At 39.4% G+C, this 12,849-nt stretch overlaps 1 protein-coding gene across 3 annotated transcripts in view; it reads right to left on the bottom strand.

Moving 5' to 3' along the window:
- Positions 1-12,849, bottom strand: part of CUBN (cubilin) — a 257,655-nt gene that overhangs the window by 119,948 nt on the left and 124,858 nt on the right. For all 3 annotated transcript variants that reach the window (XM_057498263.1, XM_057498265.1, XM_036889071.2), the window contains exons 30-31: positions 7,241-7,415; positions 5,984-6,153 (exon numbers count right to left, since the gene is read on the bottom strand). In XM_057498263.1, the coding sequence (XP_057354246.1) occupies positions 5,984-6,153; positions 7,241-7,415 (345 nt within the window). The remainder of the gene's footprint in view (positions 1-5,983; positions 6,154-7,240; positions 7,416-12,849) is intronic.

Here is a 12,849-nt window from a genome sequence, read left to right as displayed (position 1 = left end):
GTTTCATTTCTCCCTCTAGTTTTCTAGTCATCCTTTATTCTGCGATTCAGTTCCCCACATGTACACTGAAATTCTTACATTTTACCAAAATACTTATTCTTTAGGCTTGCTTATGTTTTAACAGCTGGTCCTGCAGTTAATTTCTACCTGGTCTTGATCCTGACCCATTTGAACGGTAATTTTCTTATTTTTAAAATAAGCAGATACCAGCAAATATCTGTAATCTCTCTTCCTCCAAACTTAACATTCTATGTATTCATGTATTTATGACTATTAACCGTAATGACTGTTAAAATCAGTATTTCCACTTCTGATAATCAAAACTGTTACAGGCATTTAAAAAAACAAACACGAAAAAAAACAAAAAAAACAAACATGATGGCTGGTCCACCCAAGCATCATTTACCTTGGTTTTGAATAGGACACTTGAGCTCTATTAAAAATCCTACGAACACAACTATTATCTGGCAGCATCAGCAGCAACTATGTATTTTTCTCTTTGCTAAGGACTTTGTCTAAGCAACAGGACCAAGAAATCAACTTGAATGTCTCCAGAATGAATGATTGGCTTTGCATGAACTTAAACTGCAGACAGATTATGTAACATATTGGACTTTAGGGTGCGTTTCACATCCAGTGTCTATCTAGCTATAAAGGATGGATGGCTGGTGTCTGGATGCTTGCCTACCTGAGCCCTGGGCAGCTAACTGTAACTTGCAGCCAAGCTCCCAGGCTCTCCAGGACATGGTTGCCTGCTTCCAAACCTCTGCAGACCTCTCGTTCCATAATCTCATCCTCTTGACAACCAGACTCAGCAGATCTCTACCCCAATTTACCTGAATAGCCCTTATTCACATTTACTTTTTTGTAAAGGTGTTTTATAAATTGTACAAAAATGACTTAGCTTGCACATGGTTTATGTAATTTTTAGTATAAATAAATTTGCAAATCAGAAAAAAAGTCTTACTGTTGGCCATGTGCTCCAATTTCTCATTCTGAAAATATGAAATTTATAAGACCAATCTGTCTTTTCTTCAGGTCTCTGCCCTGATAACACAATTGATCAATTATTCCATTTATCTCTCATTTTCAGCAGCTTTTTTCCACCACTACCTTGCCTTCTCAAAGCTTCTCCACTGTTAAAAATATAACAACTTTCCTTCGATCTTACCTTATCCATAAGTTATGGCCTTTAACCTCCCATACTAGTCACCTCCATGATTTTGGGGAAAAGCTCAGAAGCTCCTGCACCCCTAACCCACTGTGATTTGGAGTCTTTTAATACTATCTACACCAATCCTGCTCTGATATGGTCATTAAAGACCAGATCCAGTGGCTTTCTTTTAACTGTCATCCTAGCTGACCTCTTCTGGATTTGACACTTTTGATCACTCACTCTTTTTAAATTAGCTTCACTCTTGGCTTTCAGGTGACACTCTCTTCTGGTTCCCCACAGAAGGGGGACCCTTTCTCAGTCTCTTTTCCTTTGTTCCTCCATTTGCCCCTTAAATGGTGATGTTTCCCAGAGAGTTTATATGGCCCTTTTCTCTTTACAAAATACTCCTTTAAGTAACCACACCTACTTCTGTGGCTTTAACAACCACCCAAATATATAGAAATTATCCTCAAATGTGTATGTCTAGCTCAGACCTGATACTGAGCACTAAACTCATAAGTCAAATTCAAGAAAGACCAGAGCATAGACCTTTATTTACACTCCAAAGCTTCCAGTTAAACTCATTGCAGTCTACCACTTTGGTTCACTTAATAGCATCATTATTTATTCATTCTCAAAGGAGCAGTCAGCTCCCCAACTCCATCACCCACTTTGCCCTCCACCATGTGGGCAAAATTCCCTCTAATTTTGGTGACTGTATGACCTTCTTCAATATGTCTCTTTCCTTGCACTCCCAAAGCCACTGCCCAAGTTTTTTCCATAACTTCCCAAACAGCCTTTGTACCATCTTTCTCTCTCTTTGCCAATCCAGTATTCACATGGCTGCCTTGTCATATTATGATTACAAAATACAGTTTTAAGTATATTATTACTGTTTTACACAAAACTTTCATCCATCTCATACTGTCTATAGGATAATTTCTTTTATGTTTCACAGAACATAAAAGAGTTTGTCCAATTCAATGTCTTCTATAGATGCTTGGTCTACACACGCTCCCCCAACACAACTACACACCAGGCACAATGCCCTATTTTCCTATCCCAAAAGATCATACATGTTCGTTACTCTGTGCACAATTTCCCTCATTCTATCCCCAAAGCCTCTTCTCCTGGCCTCACTGCCACATTTCTACTAGTGAAATCCTGCTACTTGAATGTCATCTCCAGTGTGAAACTGTCCCTGATTCCAGACTCAAATGACTCACTCCTTCTGCTCTCTCATGATTACTATTATAGTTTATTGAGTCTTTGATACACTAACTGCTAGGCATTGTGCTATGAGAATGGTCATAAGTAGGTTATTCTTTTACTGAATACACTGAGGTCCAGGACCACAGATGGGAAGCCCTGACTCCTAAGGCCATGGCTCCTTCTAATTCTCCATACTGCCTCCTCCTTCCAGTGCTCCCTGAACATGCCTCTCTGAGAGCACTTGCCATCAGCAGCAGCATCATGATGGCTAGCACAAACTGAGAACTTTCTATACAACAAGCAGGTCACTTACATAATCTCAAATACCCCAACAGCAAATCTGATACAGGTACTTTTATCATCTCCATTTCTCAGATAAGGAAACCGAAGCTGAAAGATTGACTTTCTCTAAGGCAACATGGTTAGAAAATTGCAAAATCCAGGCTTAGCTCTAGGCCCATCCCACCGCACAGCTAAATTTCTTAGCTATGGCACCATGCTGATTCATGCTCTTGGTTTGGTTCACTTTTTATATCAGTGCCTTGCTCAAGCGCTTAGTGGTATCTGCTTCTGAACACCCCATCTACCCTCTGGTAGGTACTTCATACAGAATTCCCTGATTCTGACAATTTGTTTGGACTATTATATTTTGTACTTTACCTTATCTGCCAAACTGGACCCCTCTCAGCACCTGTCTTTGGGATTATTTTCCTGTCTCCATTCCCATGCCTGATCATTTTGAAGTTTCACTTCCTCCTGTCTTTTGCTTCCTGCTATAGTTTAAGTCAAGCTCAGGCTGCATGCTGCAATATGGCAGTGGTTAATAGAAAACCCTGTCTGTATATTTATATCTCATGTAGGTGGAAAACCCTACTCATGACCTCAGCAGGGAAAAAATGCAGCCATGCTGGGTGTGCCTTTGACCTAGGCTTTCTTTTTCTTTTTCCACACATTTTATATGTCGAATTCTGTGGACTGTACACTTTACCAAAGTGAGGAAATTCTATCTGGCACTATACAGACTGGGAGAGGAAGCAAGTGGTGGAGAAATGCCCACCATAGGCAAAACTATGAGTTAGACTATTTTTCCTTGACCCTTTCTAACTTCTCTTGAAGGTACCTCTTCTGCTTCAATGTTTCATTTCACCTTTATTTTTAAAGGCTATCTGAGGAGAGTATAGTGTTCCTGTTTGATAGTTATTTTCTTTTTTCAAACTGAAGATACTGTTCCATGGTCCTTTTTGCTTCTAGTTATCACTGCTGAAAAGTCAGCATTCAATCTGCCACTTCCTAAAAGGCAATCTATTCCCCCACCCACCCACTCACCTGATTGACTGTAACACTTTCCTTTAGCTTTTTTAGATAAGTATGTCTTACTATTTATTTATATTTCCATTTCCATTTATATTTCTATTTCTTGGCTGTTTGGGTTCCTTTGGATTCTTGTTCTTATAAATTGATGCCTTTCATCAGTTTTAGAAAAATCTTAGTCATTTGCTCTTCAAATATTGCTTCTGCTCCATTTATCTCTCACTTTTCCTTCTGGGATTATAATTAAATGTATATTAAACCTTTTGTAGTTGTTCCCTATGTTTTTTTTACTTCTTTTCTGTACTTTTCATCCTTCTGCTTACCCATACTTTTTCGCAGATAGATTCTTCTGATTTATCTTCCAGTTCACTATTTCTCTCTTTATTTCTGTTAATTCTGTCTAATATGTCAGAAAATACTTCCACTGAGATATTAATTTCAACTGTATTTATCCAGTTCTAAAGTTCTTAGTTGGTTTTCATATTTGCTATGTCACTTTTATAGTTTTCAGTTCTTTGCTGAGTGTTTTAAGTTTGACTTTTATCTCCATAAGCTTGGCAATCACAGCTACTTACCAGTCAGGCATATTAGTGCCTTTGTTTCCCTTTTTTGTTATTCATGTTGTATCTCATTTATGTTATACTAACCTCCTCACATACATGAATATCTTAATTTGCTGGCTATTGCATATGAAAGATTATTGGCAGAAATGAGGTCTAGGATGATTTTTATCTCCCTTTCAAGATCTTAAATTGCTTTGGCTGGATGTCTAATGCATAGGTGTATTAGCAACACAGGGTTCCTTCTCTTTATTCCATGGCTTGAGATTTTTGGACCACTCAGGTGAATTGAAGCTGGGATGCAAAGTCTGTGAAGGCTGTTTTACTTTCATTTTACTTAGGATATCAGAGAGTTTACCAGGACTTCCACTCTATTCAGACCCTGGACTCAAACTTTTCTCCTTTTTCCCTGAGAGGCTCTCAGACATGCTACTAACCCTTTCTGGATCAGCACATGCTATCCCTACAAGCAAAAGCAATCCCAAATACTAGGCTCATAACTCTTTCAGATAGTAACTCAGAAATTTCACACTACTTTGTAAATTCTTTGCTGCACTTAGGAAGACGTTTTTAAATATCATTCTAAAATTTGTAAATGTCTTTGTCAGGAGAGTTGGTCTGAGTTATCATTAAGGAAAGCGGATGCTCTGACCTTAAGTCTGTATAATGCTTTGCCAGCTGAGACTCTGAAGACTCACTGAGAAGGTTAATACATAGTCATAAATCAACTGATCTTTTAAGTAGATTAATGATTTAGTCTTGTAAAATAATACTTGAAATCATACTATTAAGCTGGACTATTTTGAAAAATGTGAAACAACTTTTGAATTTTCTTGAGTTAAATTTGAAAGCTAGCCAGCTGGAGTTTATGCAGGAAATTGTCAGGAAACTAAACAGAAAGATCAGTTAGCTGAGAGAATCTGGTTTATATTTGAATGAAATGTCGTATCTACAAACGAAAGATGGAAAAACTTTTGTTTAAAAAAATCAAGTAACAAAAAAAATTAAATTAAAAACAGAAAGAAAATCTCTAAATTAAACCTCTTCACTCCTACATTAAGCATACAGCATTAGTTTCAGGTGAGAATGTATTAAAGTTGTCGGCAGAAACAGAAACTTTTTGTCATTGAACTTAGTATTAGCCACATTCCTTCTCTTCTACCCCATCTCTTAATCTATTCTGTCCTATCAGACACTGATGTGTTCAAATAGCAGATTGAGATGTCCTCATTTCAAGAAAAAGTAGAATCCTGGGAAAACCTGGAGACGCATAATAATAACTGATGTAAAGAAGTTATATACTGTAACTTTCCTAATTTCTTTTGCAGCCAATTCTGGTCAAGGACATGTAAGGGAACTTTTGTGAACATTTTGCTTCTTTGATTAAAATATATATAAAAAATAGAAACAACTGACACTATTCCTTCTTTCTTTCTTCAGATTTGTACTCAGGATGCTGCAGCCAGTTTTTGACCATAAGGTAACAAATACAAAATGAAAAGCCAACACACTAAGAATTGTAGAGCAGAAACTGAGTTGCTAAACAAACCCTGAGATTATCTACTTCCTCATTTGTATTAAGGTAAAAAATAAATGTCCTTATATTTTAAGTTGCCTATAGCTGGGTTTCTTATGATTTGATGTTGAAAACACCTATAATTGTTACATTTACTAAATATGTTCATATGGCAATGCTTTGACCCAGGTTTGACAGGAGATGATACTTGAAATTTGCATCACTTACTGTAATACAAGAGTCCTGAAGTTCAAGATCAAAGTCAGTGAAGTTCAAGAGAACACGATGATTTCTTTGCACCTGAATGACCCAGGAACAGTCAGAGTTACTCCTATAAGGACTAGGGTAGTTTGGAGAATAAATCTCTCCACTTGGAGTCTGGAAAATCCCACCACAACCTGTATGTAGAAAACCCAATTCAATGAGAGGAAACCCCAATGCATAAAACTTTACATCATATTCCTGATAACATAAAACAATATGCTATTTTGTTTGACCCCCAGTTTTACATAGTCGATGCTAAAAATTCTGAAGAACTGAATAAACATTAATTAATTCATTCACCCCAACAAAACAAAGGAGGGTAATCTAAACACTATGTATATATAATTATATATATATAATTCTCATTCAATTCATACATAATTAACTTTAGGAGAAATCTAATATGCTCACTACATTATTTTGGGGTTGCAGAATTGAGGCCATAAGGTAGCCTGGGGTTACATCTCTGCTTCGGCATTTTCTAGCTGTGTGACATTGGACTTCTCTAAGCTTTAATTTCCTGATTAGTAAGATGATGATATGAAATAAACTTCCCTCATAGGATGGTTGTGAGGATTAAATGAGAGAGTCCTTGTAGAATAGTTAGAATAGAATATGACTGGCACACAGTGGACATTCACAGTAGGCATGGAATAAACATGGTTATTTTTAGTAGTTGTATAGGTTAACATTTCCTAAAATATTTTGTGCATTAATTTTTTATTTATAAATCTACAACAGGTGATTCATTTAGACTGTCTAATATCTTGGGCAGAAAATCACTATTTAAGATGGTAATTCCTTGGGATTCATAAATCTAATATTTACAGTTTTGGCCTTTGCCAAGCATCCAAAGGTCTACCCCATGGCATGAAATGATGTACTGCTTTGCTGATGCCCAAATCTGAGACTGGAAAACACACACAAGTACCTTGGAGGATAAGTGAGTCCAACTAGTCACCCTTCTTTTGCTTTCACCATGGACTTACATAGTTGCATGGACTGGTGTTCACATACAAGGTGACCCTTCACAAGTTAAACTCTTTTACATTTTTTAGGGAGTTTTATATCCCAAAGCATATTTGCCATTTGGAAAGTATTTGCCATTTAGGAAGACACAAAGTTGTCAGGATGTACCCTTCATACCTCTCTCCAGTCATTTCATGAAATTTAACAAGGGCTCAACTTAAATATTTTAAGATACCTCCTTGGTTCACTCACCTCCAGGGACTGCTTGCCATGAAGCATTGAAGCCTCTCCCATTTATGGAACTGTCGGTCTTAAATCGGATTGCTAGCTCATTTCCAGTGCTGGAGACCTGCATGGGACTCTCAAGAGATCTTTGGGCACACAACTGGGCTATTCTGGGAGAGTGGAAATCAGGGCCTCCATAGACCTAAGATGGGGATGTAGAAAAAAAGACTTAAATGAACAGATGGATTTAAGCAATTTCAGCCCTTCCCTGACTCCCTTTAACCACCAGCTTTTGCATTCTATTACAATAAGAGACTGGAATTTCAGCCTTCCTGGGTGGGGAAGAACTATAAACTTGAGCTGGATTGTCAAAGGCACTCCCTCTGCCCTAGGAAGACACAGGTTCAAACATTCATGAAATGCCTGCTTGTTCCATCAGCAGGATTTATAGAGCTGAACTGAATAGATTATTCCAGAATCTTCCTTACCTCCCCTCTTCCTCTTTTTCATGTGTTCATAGGATTCCTTGATTTCTTTGGCAGAGGTATTGTAGATAATACAGTATCAAGTCTAATTTCCAACTCTTCTAGACACCTAGGAATAGTCTCAGCATAAAGCTATTTTTTTATTTTGGTATCATTAATATACAATTACATGAGCAATGTGGTTACTAGATGCCCCACATTATCAAGTTCCCACCACATAGCCCATTACAGTCACTGTCCATCAGCCAAGTAAGATGCTATAGAATCACTACTTGTCTTCTCTGTGTTATACTGCCTTCCCCAGGCCCACCCCCTACATTATGTGTGCTAATCATAATGCCCTTTATTCCCCTTATCCCTCCCTTCCCACCCATCCTCCCCAGTCCCTTTCCCTTTGGTAACTGTTAGTCCATTCTTGGGTTCTGGGAGTCTGCTGCTGTTTTATTCCTTCGATTTTTGCTTTGTTCTTATACTCCACAGATGAGTGAATTCATTTGGTACTTGTCTTTCTCTGTCTGGCTTATTTCACTGAGCATAATACCCTCTAGCTCCATCCATGTTGTTGCAAATGGTAGGATTTGTTTTCTTCTTATGGCTGAATAATATTCCATTGTGTATATGTACCACATCTTCTTTCTCCATTCATCTACTGATGGACACTTAGGTTGCTTCCATTTCTTGGCTATTGTAAATAGCGCTGCGATAAACATAGGGGTACATCTGTCTTTTTCAAACTGGAGTGCTGCATTCTTAGGGTAAATTCCTAGAAGTGGAATTCCTGGGTCAAATGGTATTTCTAGTTATAGTTTTTTGAGGAATCTCCATACTGCTTTCCACAATGGTTGAACTAATTTACATTCCCACCAGCAGTGTAGGAGGGTTCCCCTTTCTCCACATCCTCGCTAACATTTGTTGTTGTTTGTCTTTTGGATGTTGGCCACTGTAACTGGTGTGAAGTGATACCTCATTGTGGTTTTAATTTGCATTTCTCTGATGATTAGCGATGTAGAGCATCTTTTCATGTGCCTGTTGGTCATCTGAATTTCTTCTTTGGAGAAGTATCTATTCAGATCTTCTGCCCATTTTTTAATTGGCTTATTTGCTTTTTGTTTGTTGAGGTGTGTGAGCTCTTCACATATTTTGGATGTCAACCCCTTATCAGATATGTCATTTATGAATATATTCTCCCATACTGTAGGATGCCTTTTTGCTCTACTGATAGTGTCCTTTGCTGTACAGAAGGTTTTTAGTTTGATACAGTCCCACTTGTTCATTTTGCTTTTGTTTCCCTTGCCCGGGGAGATATGTTCAGGAAGAAGTTACTCATGTTTATATTTAAGAGAGTTTTGCCTATGTTTTCTTCTAAGAGTTTTATGGTTTCATGACTTACATTCAGGTCTTTGATCCATTTTGAGTTTACTTTTGTGTATGGAGTTAGATGGTAATCCAGTTTCAGTCTCTTACATGTAGCTGTCCAGTTTTGCCAACACCAGCTGTTGAAGAGGCTGTCATTTCCCCATTGTATATCCATGGCTCCTTTATTGTTTATTAATTGACCATATATGCTTGGGTTAATATCTGGACTCTCTATTCTGTTCCAATGGTTTATGGGTCTGTTCTTGTGCCAGTACCAAATTGTCTTGATTACTGTGGCTTTGTAGTAGAGCTTGAAATTGGGAAGCAAGATCCCCCCTGCTTTATTCTTCCTTCTCAGAATTGCTTTGGCTATTAGGGGTCTTTTGCAGTTCCATATGAATTTTAGAACTATTTGTTCCAGTTGGTTGAAGAATGCTGTTAGTATTTTGATAGGGATTGCATTGAATCTGTAGATTGCTTTAGGCAGGATGGCCATTTTGAAAATATTAATTCTTCCTACCCAAGAGCATGGGATGAATTTCCAAGCATAAAGCCATTTTGTTGGTGAAAGCTGAGTTCACTGAAGGCTATTGATCTTCCCACTACATTTTTAGGATTTTCCACTTTGCAATCTGAATATTTTATAAAATTAGGCATTTAATAGAATATTTTGCTTCTTCAGAGGAAGTGAAATTGTAACCTCTCTCAGCGTGTTCTGTGGTATCCTCAAGAAGGGAATCCTACAGGTACTCTCTGTACCTGCTCCCAGCATACCCTCTTGTGGGAACATGGCCAAGAGCATCCAACTTCCACCCAGAAATTGTCCTTGACTCTGCCCCAGGAGCCATGTGGCTCCCTCTGGATCAGCCTCACTGGTTCTAAAAATTCCTTCCTAGGTTTGTCCAACTTCCAACTATCAATCTGATTGTGCTCTAATACCCCAGTGACACATTCTTCCCAGGTATCCAGTGTTATGTGTAAGTGCACATGGTTGAGGAGGGGGGCCCTGAAGAAAAGATAAGAATCAAACCCTGTGCAGGTCTTGCCAAACATGATTTGGAGAAGAAAAACCCTACTGGGGGCAGTTTTTCATGTACTGGTGGCTGGTCCTCCCCTCCATGTGTTTATGCACACACCTGTACACACATAATTCTTTATTTGGTAGGAACTGAATTGGGAGGTTTGTGTGCTGACCCTCTACCATCTGTGCTGCTGCTCTCCTACCCCAGTGCTCTCTCCCCCATTCCTCAGCCCCTGGGCCTTGCTCACCCTGGGGCAGCTGTTGACTGATGGGGGAATCACTCAAGAGTTCTCTCGGGAGAGAGGCTGAGAACAAGAAACCTACTTGTGGTGAGGAGTACGTGATTTGAATCCATAATGACTTCTTTGTTTGATTAATTCCCCCCAGCTACGCGGGAAAGGCCAAATGAATGAAACTGCTGTTCCACAGAGGGCTGAGCACAAGGGCTGTAACTGCAGAGGAATAAAGCAGGCTGACTGCTGCATGCTTATTTTCATTAGGAGGAGCTGTGTTTGTGTGGCCTCCTAAGTTCCACCAAAAGTAGGACTTTAGGAAGAGCACCGTGTGGCCCTTTATACATGCACGCATGAAAACAAGAGGAACACAGCCGCTTCAGGCTTAGAATCCTTTCCCACTGCTGAGACTTCCCCATGTGTCTGCCCTGGGCGCAGCCCACAGAGCATGGAACTGAAAGCATGTGCTCCTAATCATCTTGGCCCAATAAACAGCACATATTTGGAGAGAACACTGAGCACAGGGGTTTAGTTCTAACAAAGAAAACTTGCACGTCGGCAAAATATTTTTTGTTTTCCCTGCTGAGTCCCCTTGGGATCACAAACATAACGGGTGTGAGTCGGCTGCACCTAGAAACCTCCAGAAGAATAAACACTGTTACTTTGACGTTCTTTGCTTCCCCTCTTACTGGGTGGCTTCACAAAAGACCATTGCAGAGACAAGAAGGAGCTAAGTGCCCACTCCGAGCAGTTGTCTGGGTTTATTGCACCAAGGAGTGGGTTTCCTTTTCTGCTTTACATTGGTTCAGGCTCCTTGATCAGGAACTGAAGTAAAATTAGCGAGAGTTTCCATGACCAAAACAATAGAAGGGTACTTTTGGCTCCCACAGATAAAACCAATAGTTAGCACATGATTCTTCAAAAGAGGAAAAAGATGGAAAGAATTTCAGGGTGTGGTTCATTCGACAGCAGCATATGACTAAACTTTAGGGGAAAAAAGACTAGTCTGATGATCAGAGAGTTAAAAAATGTGCTTTTAGCAAATGCTCAGGATATAGAACATTTCAAAGCCTATGGTTTTAATCTGATTTGAACATTTCTTTCTGCTCTGTTAGTTCCATTTATTGTTACAATCAAGTCAGCATTCCAGGGTTATGAGTAACCACACGGCTGTTGCTCAGTGCAGTCGGCCACTTTCTGCACAGTCTATGAGGGAAGAACACATTGGCTCTTGGTTAAATTTGGCAAACCCAGGTAAGCTCAATACCTAGTAATAGCAGGACCCTACATGGCTGTGCACAGCAGAGCAGGAAAGGATAATGTGCAGGCTAGGAATAGATGGGCCAAGAAAGCCTGAGATGTTTCTGGGCCACACACCCACCAGGGGTAACAACTTTTGAAACCTATTGCTAACATGTAATCAGCATCTATGGTATGAGGGATGGAAAAAATCATTTTATCGTCATTATCCCTAATTTATTACAGCACTTCCTGCCTGACTTGAGCATTTACAGAGATGTCAAAGTTTCTGAACAAAAAGTAAATGGGTTACTCATTTCAGCCTTAAGAAAAAGCTTTTCCAAAATATTTAAGGACTTCAAAATATTCCCCTAATATACCCTGATTGTGATGGAACATGGGAGACCACCTTATCCTAAAAGAAATAAGCCCCAAGCTGCAGACTCTTCTCAGTTTTTTTTGTGCAAGCACAGGACCCTGCTTGAATGTTGCTGCCTGGGGACCCTGCTTTGTCCCCTGTTCCCAAGGCTGCTTGCAGGGAACAGCCCCAGTCTTTGCTTTCTCATGTAATGGGTATGACAAAATCCAGAGCACAATGAGCCCATTTACATTTTGCCAAGTGGACAACAGTCACATGGATCTTGGAACATGAAAATGAAGGGTTGGGACATTTCACATTACTGTGGAGAAGCACTGCCAGCTCTTCATTAGTGTTAAGGGGTTTTCTGCAACTGAGAATTATCCTTGCTGGTAAAAAAAGGCCATTCCACGTGAGAGTGCTTATTCTTACTTCAGATCGTGAGTGTGAATGTCTGGAGCCACCTTGTTCTCGCCTCTTAAAAACCGTTCCTCTTCTGAGATGGAGCCATGTCTTGGCAACAGTATTTACATGAAGACCAGGGTATGGGTTTTAACCCAAGGACCTACAGCTCATCCTCTGATGTCACTTACTTCAGCTTTATCCTCATTTAGAGAGACAGGGGCTGCTAAATGCAATTCCTGGTGATTCTGTATCACTCAGTGAGGGCTTGATTTGAGAACCCCATTTCTTTCCAAGAAAAGAACTTGTTTTGTAATTAAATAAAGTTTTTAAGTATTAAAATTTCCTATAAAGTACATGCTGCTCATTTCAACCTCTTGCATGCTGCCCACCTCTACCTTTGTACCCCGGCTTACATGGGAGACTGAGCAGGGGATGAGTTCAGCTCTCAGGTCTTCCACTCACCATCCCTGCAGTCATGGAAAACTTCATCAATCTTTTCGAGCCTCTGTTTTGACAACGATGAAATGGGGACAAAATTC

This window comes from Manis pentadactyla, chromosome 3, assembly GCF_030020395.1.
Source record: "Manis pentadactyla isolate mManPen7 chromosome 3, mManPen7.hap1, whole genome shotgun sequence".
In the NCBI taxonomy this organism is placed as follows: domain Eukaryota; kingdom Metazoa; phylum Chordata; class Mammalia; order Pholidota; family Manidae; genus Manis; species Manis pentadactyla.
The sequence above is the reverse complement of the archived record's forward strand: the minus strand, read 5'-3'. Positions and strand labels throughout refer to the sequence as shown.